The 13,412-nt window shown below is 41.1% G+C and overlaps 1 protein-coding gene across 4 annotated transcripts in view; it reads right to left on the bottom strand.

Annotated features, from left to right (window-relative positions):
• Window positions 1–1,530: 1,530 nt before the first annotated feature.
• LOC126108473 (transmembrane protein 98-like) overlaps window positions 1,531–13,412 on the bottom strand; it is a 43,431-nt gene continuing 31,549 nt past the window's right edge. For all 4 annotated transcript variants that reach the window (XM_049913720.1, XM_049913721.1, XM_049913722.1 and 1 more), the window contains 2 exons: window positions 8,651–8,914; window positions 1,531–4,648 (listed from right to left, as the gene is read on the bottom strand). In XM_049913720.1, the coding sequence (XP_049769677.1) occupies window positions 4,550–4,648; window positions 8,651–8,914 (363 nt within the window). In that variant the 3' untranslated portion in view covers window positions 1,531–4,549. The remainder of the gene's footprint in view (window positions 4,649–8,650; window positions 8,915–13,412) is intronic.

The raw sequence follows: 13,412 nt of genomic DNA, 5'->3' as shown, positions 1-13,412 counted from the left end.
AGGAGAAGTCCACAGTAGTACTGTCAAGAACATCCCTGCTTGTTATTATATTGAAATAATATTAATTTTGTAATGAGATATGTAGAGTCTGTATTGGGACTATGTATTGAGATTATGATGAAGTATTAACTAAACTATAAATGAAGTTTGATTCTGGAAGTAGTCTACTATTGTATGTTTATATGATCCCACTGGCTCAAATAAATCTGTCAGAGAGAAAAAGTTATGAGAAATATTTGAATTGAAATAGTTATTTAATCTTATTGGAAATATACGAATTGGAATACTTATTTAATCTCATAATTTCTTGTACAGAAATTAAGATATCTGAGATTTACAGTATGTGGAATTTTTGTAATGTAACGACAATAGTCAGTGCAATAGCATCTTTGGCAAAGATATATTCTAACTTGGGCGATTTCCTCTGTGATTCTGATGTTACAAGTTTTTCAAGTTACAAAAAATCTTGATGTTCTCTTCCTACTTACATAAACAAGCTGCATCAGAATAAATGTTAAGAGGCATATAAACATTCAAATTGTACCATAAAGGAAGGACACGCTTTTGACTTAGTATTATAAGGGAATCCGTAGAAATAAGGATTCACGAAAATCCAGTCAATAGCTACAAATGATACCAATTTAGTTTGGAACAGAATCCTGAATTAGTGACAATATGACAAGAATTTGCTCAGCACACAAGACATATTCATAATGCCAGAGGGGGCACAGTGCTAGTATAAATATTCTGACATCTGCATATCTTGACCCCTTAGCAGAAGATGGCGAGTATGGCACTCTTTGAAATGTTGTGCTATTTTAACACAGTCTTCCGGGTGGAAACCTGAGAGTTTTTCCGTCAACCTGAAATATTATAAGTTACAAGAAACTTAGCATCTTTCCAATATGTTCCTCTGTCTGTGAAGCAAGCAGACACGAAACACCGAAACATGTGCCCCATGCAGAGGGAGAATCCTTCAGGGAAGTACACTGAGGAAGCAGCCAATTCTCATTTGTGAGACATTACAGGACATACTGAGGTAGAGATGGTTTAAATCTGATAGTTTCAACAGTTGGGCAGATTTCAAGAGCTACTGGCAGTAAGTCTCATAGTGACGTTTGCCTTCTGTAGTAATGATCTGAGACCACCATGTAATCTCACTATACACTTTAAGCAAAAAAAACCTCAAGCCCATATCCAAAGTTACTGGCAGCCGACTCTGATGTACTCTGTTCAAATAAGGGTGATGAAACTTAATTTCATCATCAGTATTCAAACAGAAAGGAGGGAAGAGGCAGTCACATTCAGTTCCTGACCACCACATCACATGCTGCACTGCCCGAAGAGCAAGGCCATGCAACGCTGAACTACACATGCACTCGTTACACTTGCCTACACCACAGGATAAATGGATAAATTTGAAACAATACAAGAGACTCTCACTCTGAAAAAAAAAAAAAAGCACTTCACTGTCCACGAAAAAGGAAACGCTTCCCAACTGGATGGCTGAATGACACTTTTCAGGCCTCCAGACTTCACAGAAAAACTGGAGAGGAGCTACTTGCTACTTGTACAACTCTGCTGTGAACTACCGATTAATCTTTGAAGCTATTTGATCATTTCTGCCCATTTTGCTAATGAGATTTTTTGTATATGTGAAGAACAACATTGTATTAAGGATAGAATGTCTGAGCTCTGGTGTTGTACAATTTGACACTGTCATGCTTTCTGTGAAGCCAGCACGAGTGCTGCAATGTGGAGGCCTCACCCACCCGCCCGCTGACGAGTTGCCCGTCTGTCACCGGCTAACCTGCTCTCGAATTACTGTATGTTTCCCACCTGACAACAGGCAGTGCATTCTTTTTGTAACAACAATAATTTTGAATCTATGCTCAAAACTTCAAACTGCTATATTGCTTCAGACACAGAATTGAAAAACTGTATGGGGATTGGCAGCTTCCTAGCAACAGACGAATACTACAAATTTATACCACAGTCTAATGTACTCCACAAAAATACACAGCTCTCAAACAGCACGATACATAATTCATTATTATTAAAGTATGTAAAGTATGTGAAAAATACTCTAAAAATATACATATATTTCTACAACTATTTAATTACATCATTTACAAAAAAAAGGAATGCCTCCTGCAGTCTTTTTGGAGAGATTAGGAAACTGACAAGACCATTTTATTATAAACCATTGCACATACAGGAAATCACATATAATTCCCTTCATCCTAAAGATACATCTGCTGTTTACATTAACTAATTTTCAAATTACTAGCAGAGAGATGGACAGAAAATGGGCAGAATGTGCATTTTCCTCTCCCAACAATGCAGAATGTTGCGCACATTATCTCTTGTTAATCGAGGTACTTTTTTAATACAAACTTTTGCAATGCACTCTAACAGTGAACAGTTTGTGCATAAGTAACCAGGCAGTGGCCATAAATATTAGTTACATAGATGAGGTCTTCTGTCTTTGAAGGAAGCACTAAATTTAGTCTCTCTCTAAAAAATCACACATACGCTCTAGAATTTTTGGATAGTGGTCCAACTGGCAACAGAGGGCCAGGGTATCACGTAGGGGCATCCATAAACTCTAATCTGTCTTTCCATGTTACAAACTCTTTCCGTTTGCTCTTACAATATATCCCATTTCATCATTATTATTAATAATATATGGACACTAGTGCCAAAGGACTGAAACAGAGGTGATTTAATACATTTACTTACATATGGAGCAATTTATGTCAACAACAACCCATTTCTATAAAAAAATATGTATTGCAAAAAGAGAGATCTGAGTTCTATAATAGCCTGTGAAGAGTAAACAGCATCCACTGCCTTCAGAACTAATTCTAATATGAATAAAATACACATTCTGCAGGCAGTAAAAAAATAATCACTGCTCGTTAGTCCTCATCCAGCCCTCTCCACAGCAAAGTCAAAGAACATTCCAAAGGTAAACTGATTGTGGACAACAGTGCACAGCTTACAGTAAAGTGTCTATAAAAATAAAATCTGCCAAAAAATGTAACCCAATCAATTAATTTTTCTCAAGGAAAAATGAAGACAGTTAATCGTAAACAGATATCCAACATTTGCATATCATACATTTATTAAAGAGTTAAATATGCAGCATTTGTATCCATTCCACATGTGTGGCAGCGAGTAAATGTAGTTCACATTTCAATCATCCTCCAAATGGATAAACAATAGCAGACACTTCATTTTTGACAACACACAGATTGCCACACATTTTCTTCCTTATTCACCATTTGCACACGGAAAAATAACAAAGTTGACTCGCCCACAGTAAATGTTTCAAATGTACTCTTTCCACTGAATGTTGTGCATATATCAATATCATTCACTATGTCTGTGGCCTTCTGAACCAGTATACTGCATGAGCAATCTTTTAAATCTAAGTAACTATGCTATTGGAAGACGGTGGATCAATTAGTTAAGTAAGTACACGACACTACACCACACCTTCACCGACCCGAACACTGCCTGCCGACAGAAGAGTATGCCTGTGCCACCTGACGGCAGAACCACGCAAAAACCTCCATCCCACTCTCGCCACCAGGCACTGATGTACAAAATGTAACAAGGTTATACCTACTAGCTACACTAGTTTCTCACTTTTATCTCCCATATGCAGAAATAATTACATCATCTATGATGTTCTATATCAACATCTCCAACAACAACAACATTAAATTGGTACAAGCAATATGTATGTAGGATCACCCCCCTCCCCCCTACCTTCCCAGAAATAGATATGAAATGCTAAAATCTAAGAAACAGATTCTGAAAATAAGTTCATGCTTAGATATATTATCAAAAGAGTTGATATATACAAAACAGTATACATATAGCAAAAATATGACTGTTACTCTGAAACAGTCTGATGATTAAGAGGTGTAAGTAATATATTTAAATTTTGTTTTTGTATATAACAAAATTTAACATGTAAACGTACAATCAACATCAGATTAAAAAGTAATTAATTACTGTGATTCTGGGTGTTTAGAAGTACTGTGGAGAGAAAAAATAGTCTTGGAGTCTAAACATGATTCCATATAAGAGTTTTGTGGAAGTGAAAGTAGGAAATGAAAACTTTTAAAGAACATTTCATTTCAGGAAGCCACTGTAGTCAGGATTACAGATTGAACAGAGTGTACAAAATATATAGTCATATAAATATATTGTTTATATATCAAATATGGGCAGGTTAAGTATCTATGCCTCATTTTCATTTTCTGCTACAGACAGTCTCAGAGATTCTTCACTCAAAAAGAGCTCTAAGTAAATTCTGTCTCAATAAAACTGTAGAACCTGCAAAACACAGTCAGAGCTCTTCATTAGGCACTAGAGTTGTAGACCTATTCAATTTTGTGCAGCAGTGAGAGACTGCACCGAGATTCTGTTTTTGGGCAAGTGTCTGGATAAAACAGCCCCTACCTTACGTGGAGTGCACACAGAAAAAGGATATTTTGGGGAAAAGAGAGAATGCTGTAGAGCTGGTGAAGCAGCCCTACAGAGGGGTAGTGGACGGTGGTGCTGGCGGGCCCGTGCCCATCACACTCTGTATGCGAACTGCGGCCTCCTGGGACAGCGCCGCCTCGCGTAGCACCTGGAAAAAACACGTGTGACAGGACTGAGTGCAACAGATTCCCACAGGGTCACAGTTCAGAACAGCGGAGTCACGACTGACAAGTTTTAAATTTGGCAATGAAGATAAAATAATTTGTTATTTACCCGCAAAAAGCAGGATTTTGAAGAAACATTTGGGAGCTTAAGTGAAATCAATTCCTGTTCAGTGCAGTATTTGCCTTAATAGCTTACAGTGAAAAATATATGCAGAATATACAGGGTGAATGGCAACATGACTTTCTGATATCAAAACACAATAAAATCCATTTTATGAATTGAGGGGGTAACATAACACTTTGCTTAAAACTTCTGGGCTGATAGGCCATGGTAGAAGTATAAAACTCTCCCCTGACGTTTCGTCTCCAACTGCAGCAGACATCCTCGGAGGTACAGCAGCGAACAGTTCGCAGGCAGCCCCTAACACTTTGGGTGAAGTGATGTGTTATTCCCTCCATCTCTCTAACTGACAAAAGAAAGTTGTGACTGTCAACAAGCATTTTGTTATTTTAGTAATTAAGTGTTTCTTTTGGGCCACATACTGTGCAGGAAATTTTGCTTCTTTTGTGCATGCCAAGAGAGTGAAAATGGATGCAGCATATCTGCAACGCAGGGCTGATGGGCATCTGGATTCCCGCAAGAGACAGCTGCTCATCACACATTTGGGAGCTTAAGGGAAATCAATTCCTGTTCAGTGCAGTATTTGCCTTAATAGCTTATAGTGAAAAATATATGCAGAATATACAGGGTGCATGGCAACATAACTTTCTGATATCATAACAAAATAAAATCCATTTTATGAATTGAGTGGGTAAACATAACACTTTGCTTAAAACTTCTGGGCTGATACGCCGTGGTCAAAGTATAAAACTTTCTCCTGACGTTTCATCTCCAACTGCGGAAGACATCCTCGGAGGTACAGTAGCGAACAGTTCGCTTCTGGGCTGATAGGCCGTGGTCGAAGTATAAAACTCTCACCTGACGTTTCGTCTCCGACTGCGGGAGACATCCTCGGAGGTACAGCGGCAAACAGTTCACTGCTGTACCTCCGAGGATGTCTCCCGCAGTCGGAGACGAAACGTCAGGGAGAGTTTTATACTTCGACCACGGCCTATCGGCCCAGAAGTTTTAACTGAAGACAATACCGGCCGTGAAAGCCTACATTTGATAACACTTTGTGTGAAGCGATGTGTTATTCCCTCCATCTCTCTAACCGACAACGGAAAGTTGTGACTGTGAACAAGCATTTTTGTTATTTTAGTAATTAAGTGTTTCTTTTGGGCCACATACTGTGCAGGAAATTTCGCTTCTTTTGTGCATGCCTTGACAGGCACAACAATGGTCGTGACGTCATTTATCGAGGAAGACTCATAGGAGTCAGACTGAGCTAAATGACAGAGGCAAATATGTACTGTGAGCTTCATTAAAGCTTTGCTGTTGTAAAATCTAACACGGAATGTAATGAAGGAGGTGAAATACATACGCGATAAAGAAGTAGCACGTGAATTTATTTTGTAGTGACTACTGTACGAGCTTTTCAGCTGGTATGGACTCGGCACCTTCAAGAATGGAGTTGCTGCCTCAAGATAGAGCAACACGATCCAGTCAAACAGTTAATACAGATAAGTAACGATGATCACAAACACTCGACTCCACTTCACACGATACCTGAACAACGGTAGGTGCGTTACTTTCCAGAATCAGAAGTTCTGATATTTTTTTAATAATACAGGTATCTCCTTCTTCTTCTTGCGTTACAGCCTCTGTAGGACCACAGGTAGCCCCTTCGTGGACTGCATTTTCCTCTTCTTCTCCCAGAACCTCTTCATTCTTTCTCTTCTCCTCTCCCGCTCTTCTTCTGAGATCTTCAGTTTCCGTTTCTCCTGGCAGCTCCACTGGTGACATTCTAATCTTTTCCTGTATTCTTCTCTGTCATTGATCTCCGGCATATTTGTCGGTGTATATTTGTTCCTCCAATTTTCCTTTCCTTGGACCTTGATCCCCAATTCCAACCAGTCCTTCCGACGTTCAACAACCCACTTGGTTCCTGTCTTTCCCCTTGTCCTCCCTGTTGTTTCCCACACTATCTTCGTCATTGTGTCCATACTCATCCTAACTACATGCCCAGCAAACCCTGCCCTTTTGGGTCTGATTTCCCCGGATATTGTTCTCATGTTGCGGTACAATTCTTCCCTAGGTCTTCGCATCCACCTCTTTTGGGACCTAGTATTTTTCTATCTTCTTTCTCTAGTTGTTCTGCCCCATTTCTTCCTACTGTCACAGTTCGCTGCTATACCTCCGAGGATGCCTCCCGCAGTCGGAGACGAAACGTCAGGGGAGAGTTTTATACTTTGACCACGACCTATCGGCCCGGAAGTTTTAAGTGAAGACAATACTGGCCGTGAAAGCCTGCATTGTATGATAACACTTTGGGTGATGTGATGTGTTATTCCCTACATCTCTCTAACCGACAAAGGAAAGTTGTGACTGTGAACAAGCATTTTTGTTATTTTGGTAACAGAGTGTTTCTTTTGGGCCACATACTGTACAGGAAATTTTGTTTCTTCTGTGCATGCCAAGAGAGTGAAAAATGGATGCAGCATATCTGCAACGCAGGGCTGATGGGCATCTGGATTCCTGCACACAGGGACAGCTGCTCATCACACATTTGCGAGCTTAAGTGAAATCAATTCCTGTTCAGTGCAGTATTTGCCTTAATAGCTTATAGTGAAAAATATATGCAGAATATACAGGATACATGGCAACATGACTTTCTAATATCAAAACAAAATAAAATCCATTTTATGAATTGAGGGGGTAACATAACTCTTTGCTTAAAACTTCTGGGCTGATAAGCCGTGGTCGAAGTATAAAACTCTCCCCCGATGTTTCGTCAACCAATCTCTGGACTGAAGTCTGCCCCGTCAGTGCGGCGGAATGCCACGCCAAGGGGACCGGGTTCGATTCCCAGCTGGAGAAGGAGATTTTGCCCGCTCAGGTACTGGGTGTTGTGTTGTCCTCATCATCATTTTATCCCCATCTCTGAAGCGCAAGTCACCAAATGTGGTATCGAATGCAGTAAGTACATGCCCTCGGCGGCCAAACTTCCCCGAATGGGGGACTCCTGGCCCACAATGCTGTACGCTCATTTCCATTTCTGGACCGAAGACAACAACACAAATATTACTGATGTTTAAAACTTTACCATCACTGAGATGACAAACTGATAAAATGTTTTTACCCAATTATTAGTAAAAAACTAAAAAAAGACAACCTGTATACCCCAGACCAAACAAATACCAAAAATACCAATTTTTCAGAACTAAAATACAGATGTTGGGCAAACGGGACTAAAATACAGATGTCGGGCAAATGAGTCACCTGATTTCGATGGAATGCCAATTTGATTTTACAAAGAGTGTTCTACGGCACTGGCCCCTTATTTAGTTCACATTTATCGTGAATCTCTCATCCAGCACAAAGTTTTAAGTGACTGGAAAGAAGCGCAGGTGACTCCTGTATATAAGAAGAGTAAAAGAACGGACCTGCAAAATTACAGACCAGTATACCTACTTCGATTTGCTGCAGAATCTTTGAACATATTCTCAGTTTTAATATAATAAACTTTTCTGAGACTTTATGTGCATCAATCAGTGTGGTTTTAGAAAGCATAGCTGGTGAGGAACACAGGTTTCCCTTTACTCACATGATGTACTGTGAACTATGGATGAGGGGCAGCTGTTCTTGATTCAAATTCTGGAATATTTACTTTGTCTTCTGTAGTGAAGGAATTTTGGAAGGCCGTGTTTAGTAACTCTGCTTCGGTAGCACTGTTGGCAGATAGTATTTCCATTGCTATTGCACAGAGAAGCACTGACTGTGCTCCACCACTAGCATACTAAACGTATGTCCAGTTATACTGTGGCAGCCACTGCGCTCCCGCAGCTGCCCCCAGTACAGGCCTACACCTCTCCCCACTACTCACCAGGAGATGCAGGTCGATGTCGGCCAATGCCTGCGCCAGCCAGCTGGGAGTCGCCGTCCCGCCCGTAGCTACTCCGCCCCCGGCCGCCGCCTTCCTCTTGCGCCGCCCCGGCACCCCCGCACCGCCACCCGCCGTCACCAGCAGCGCCAGGTGCGTCACCACGAGGGCGAGTGCCGCCGCGCGCGCCTCCAGCAGGCGTGCGTCGATCGGCGGGTAAACGGCACGCACCACGTCGTCCACCCGCGGAGAGATACGACGTGCCACCTGCCGGCAGAAGCTGTGTACTAAACACCGGCAAACTGAAAGGTTAAATCGCATGCAGCAGTTGCGAAATGCCACAATTATCATGTCTAACAGAAAAACCAGGATGGATGAGGAATGTCCTATCTCCTATCCTCCCCACCCCTTACATAGCGGTATTCTCCTGCCACACAAACCTATATAATATTGTCGTCCTTTTCACTCCAGCACTGCTCCAACCCCTTGCTTCATTGTTCAAATCCCTGTAATAGACCAAGATGAATATCTGTCCCATACATCCTCCCATCACCACCTACTCTAGTCCGGTCACGAGCATCATGTATACCATCAAAGGCAGAGCTCCCTGTGAAATCAGTCACGGGATCTACAAGCTATGCTGCAATTACTGTGCCGCACTCTACACGGGCACGACAACCGACAAGCTGTCTGGTCTGTACGAATGGCTACCGACAAACTGTGACCCAGAAAAGGCTGGACCAGCCAGTTGCTGAACAGGCTACCCAATAAAACGTTTTCTATTTTAATGACTGCTTCACAGCCTGTGGTATCTGGACCCTTCCTAAGAACACCAGCTTTTCTGAATGCACAGGTGGGAACTCTGCCTGTAGTATATCCTACATTTCCATAACCCTCGTGGCCTCAACCCTTGTTAGTCATTGTCCTACACCCACCTATACCCTACCCTGTTCACTAGAGGTGGGTCAAACGGTTATTCTGGAGTAACCGTTATCACAGTAACTTATTTTTAACGGTTATTAATAACTGTCAAGTTATTTTTCGCTAGCGAATACTGAATACTCCGACGGGGCTACAGTTAAATAACGACATAGTTGGAATCCTTCAGTTTAGTTATCAGTATAACTGCGAGTAGTGTGAAATGGCAGGAATGTCATATGAATCGTGTCATAACCTTAGCTAATTAACTCTTGGTACATTTTAGTTGATGTTAGAACGATTATTAGTGTTTCATATTATATGTATGTAGGTTATCAGTCGCTATTAGAAATATTATCTTCGCAGCTGCAACAGAAAGTACACGGAACTTCGCCACAGCACTGTTTAAGTAAAATGTTAACAACGTGCGTTTTTAAGTATGAAGTAATATGTAAACTGAATACTGTAGGTTAAATTCGAAGCCTAATTTCCTGTGCTCCTCACTTAATAGAATAAGTGTAGAGCCTAGTAATACAACAAAAAATATACGTAATGTGACGGATTCGTTTACTCCTGTCCTGTACAAGATAGTCCTATTGGGAAAGTGTGAGTACGCTAATCCAAGTTTTATGTGAGATTTGGAAACTGCTAGATTTCTCCAGCTACTGCATGTTTATAACATATGAAGACATGCAGATCGAAAAGGTTGACAGTGTTACATGCCTGGGTCTACAACTCGATAATAAGTTCAGTTGGGAAAGGCATACCACAGAATTGATGAAGCACCTAAACAAGTCTATTTACAGTGAGAATGATGTTGGATGTAGGAGACATAAATATAGAAAAGCTTTCTGCAACACCAACAAAATCTGCAGGAATCCGACACTCCCCTTGAACAATATAGGTCAACCATATACCAAAACACCAGTACCCACAACTGAAAGTACGAAAATTGGAATCAGACATTTCCCTTGACCTACATAGGTCAACCTCATATGATGATACCAAAACATCAACACCTACAACTATGAAAATGGGTATTGGTCATTTCTGGTGACCTATATAGGTCCACCACAACTACTGATGCCAAAAAACAACACCTACAACTGCGAAAAATAAAACCAAAACCACAACCCCAAAAATCCACAAATCAAACATCCCTACATAAATTAACCCCCCCCCCCCCCCACACACACACACAAAAAACAACTCATAAACACCGTGCCATAATGACATTCACACACCACAACATCTTTACGTCAGACGGGTGGAATCAGACGCTTTCATTGACCCCTCCTTCTACTCTTTAGATGAATATCTTAACAGAGACCAGCTTAAGTAAAAATTCTGCCATATTTCAATTTTGACAGCACTTGGTCGCAACAGTCATGATCGAGTATTCTGTGAACGATAAATTTATTAAAAGCGCGTAACTGTGTTTTATTCTGTAAGTGTATCAATTCTGTAAATATTAGCAGTTACTGTAATATATTCACATATTTTGACAATCTCCTGACAAATGATGAGGATAATAATTATTATATTCAAATGTATTATGTTATACTTTCCGACATCATTCGCGATGTCCAGCAGCTATTTCCGAAGAAGTACGAATATATTTATTCGCTCTAGTAACTATCCTTTCTGGAAATATCACTGGGGTCTAAGACTGGAGTCACTGTGTCAGGAACATGGACACACAGTTATTCTGTTACCAACTTCCATGTTACCTGTAGTGGTAGCCTGATAACTGCCAGAGAACGAGAACTGTGAGCCAATAACGATAACTGCCAGAGGAGAATACCGATCTCTTGACAGTTATTGCCATAGTCGCTCGAATTCCTTACAGTAACTTTCCCTGTACTACCAGTCCAAGCTAAATTAATACATAAGACGGTGGCTCAAGGGATCGACTGTACTTGTTAATGCCTGTACTGGAGCTCCTATTAGCCACCGCTCGGACATTAACTTTATTTAATTGTTTGTGCTAAAAGTAACGAAAGCCTGTGAAATAGTACACAGTTCTTATCAACAGATGGCGCGCAGTCTCACAGTTATTCCCATGGCCTATAGAATGCCCTCCAAATGCGCAGTACGATCTTCGGTCAACAGATGGCACGAGGCACTGTTGACACTATTGAAATAACTGCCAGAATCAGAGGAACGGTTATCGCAGTAACCGTTACTTCTCAGTAACTGGTTATTTCTATCAGTTACGTCTCTCCAACTCTTACCTGTATGTTCCCACAAGTGGCACTTGACGATCCCCCACCCCTACCCTGACATTCCTTCCCCTCCCTGCCCCAGCCTCACCACCTCCTTACCTCTACCACCCAGATTGCTTCTCCCATCACATATTGTTGCCCACAGTCTGGCCTTGGCAGTCAGAGACTGTGGTCACGTGTGTCTGTTGTCTAATTCCAATTGATGCCTTTTTGGCTGAAAGCTTACTTATTTAATAGTCTTTTTGTTGTGCTTATCGGCCTTGCCGCAGTGGATACACCGCTTCCCATGAGAAGTGAATCTTTTTATTGTGCCTATCGCGACTCAGCATCTCCGCTATATGGCGAGTAGCAACATTCCTTCTCTGGTATTGTTACTTTTCATAATATTGTCACAATTACCATGTCAGGTCAAATATCCTCGGGTGGCGGGTCCTCGGACTTTGCCGAGTGCTTCGGTATGCGTGAAAACCGTCTCAGTAGCATGTCGTTCTATACCAAGCCATACAATAGGATATCTTATCAGATATTTTAGCAGATAAAGTACAGCTGTAGATGGCAGACAGACATTAAAATGTAAACAGTTACAACATTGGCTTTGGGTCAGAAAATGGTGAAGTCAATGGTCGTCTGCAGTAAGCACAGAATGGTGCGGGGTCTCTCCTTAACAAATGACAGTGACTGGAACGGCAGTGCCCAATATTCAGCCGAGTTAGAAGAATCTCCTCATGATGAGAGGGGCAGAGGTAGTTGTCCGAACTCTCGAGAGTGTTTGATTTCTCGGAGTTTGTTCCAACAGGAGAAGACCAGTATTGGTGCAAGAGTGACACAATTTCCTACTTGCGGCAACACAGAGTTCATCTGAAGGGACGGAATAGATAAAAGGCCTAGGTAGCTGGACTGCATCCTTAGCAGCAGCAGCAGCAGCTTGTATAGGTTCTTTACATGAACTACACATATAAATAAACATTCGTATTGTCCCTGTGTGTCAAAGATATTGTAGGGAGGTATGATTATTTGAGAAAGTTTAAGGATAAACTATCAATTATTTTATATACCTCATTTGTTTTTTTCACCGATCTCAGTGTGTCAGTTTTTAGAGCTGGTGTGGTAAAAGAACATATGTAACTGTGCTCTCCCAGTATGGTGCTAATTAAAAGTTATAATATGCGGAAGGTTCAAGTTTTCATTCTTGTACCTAGCTACGTCCTATTCTTTACCTCCCGATGTGACAAGGACTTGCATTTTTAAATGGACCTTTTTGGAGAAGAACACAAAACAAAGAGAGAATACATTGTTGGGGAAATAATGTAAATATTAAGCCATACACCAAAATTCAAAGGAATTAACACTGAAATGATGTTCCAGAACTGGAACAACATTTCTTAACATGCCCACATCCATACCTGCGCACATTTCTGGACACACAACTTTTAGTGTGGCTGAACAATGATTACTTCATCTCTGAACAAGTCACATTATCTCTCTCCCATACCACTATAAGCTTCATTCCCTGACACACTGATGTGTCCAGGAACCCACACAAACATGACATTGGCTCCATCATCTGTGAGCAAGTGGAGCCATTATTGGATTTGTTGTACTAAAGTGTTACTGTGTATAGC

The sequence above is a fragment of the Schistocerca cancellata genome, chromosome 11, assembly GCF_023864275.1.
Source record: "Schistocerca cancellata isolate TAMUIC-IGC-003103 chromosome 11, iqSchCanc2.1, whole genome shotgun sequence".
In the NCBI taxonomy this organism is placed as follows: Eukaryota; Metazoa; Arthropoda; class Insecta; order Orthoptera; family Acrididae; genus Schistocerca; species Schistocerca cancellata.
Note: the sequence above shows the minus strand (reverse complement) of the source record. Positions and strands in the feature narration are given on the sequence as shown.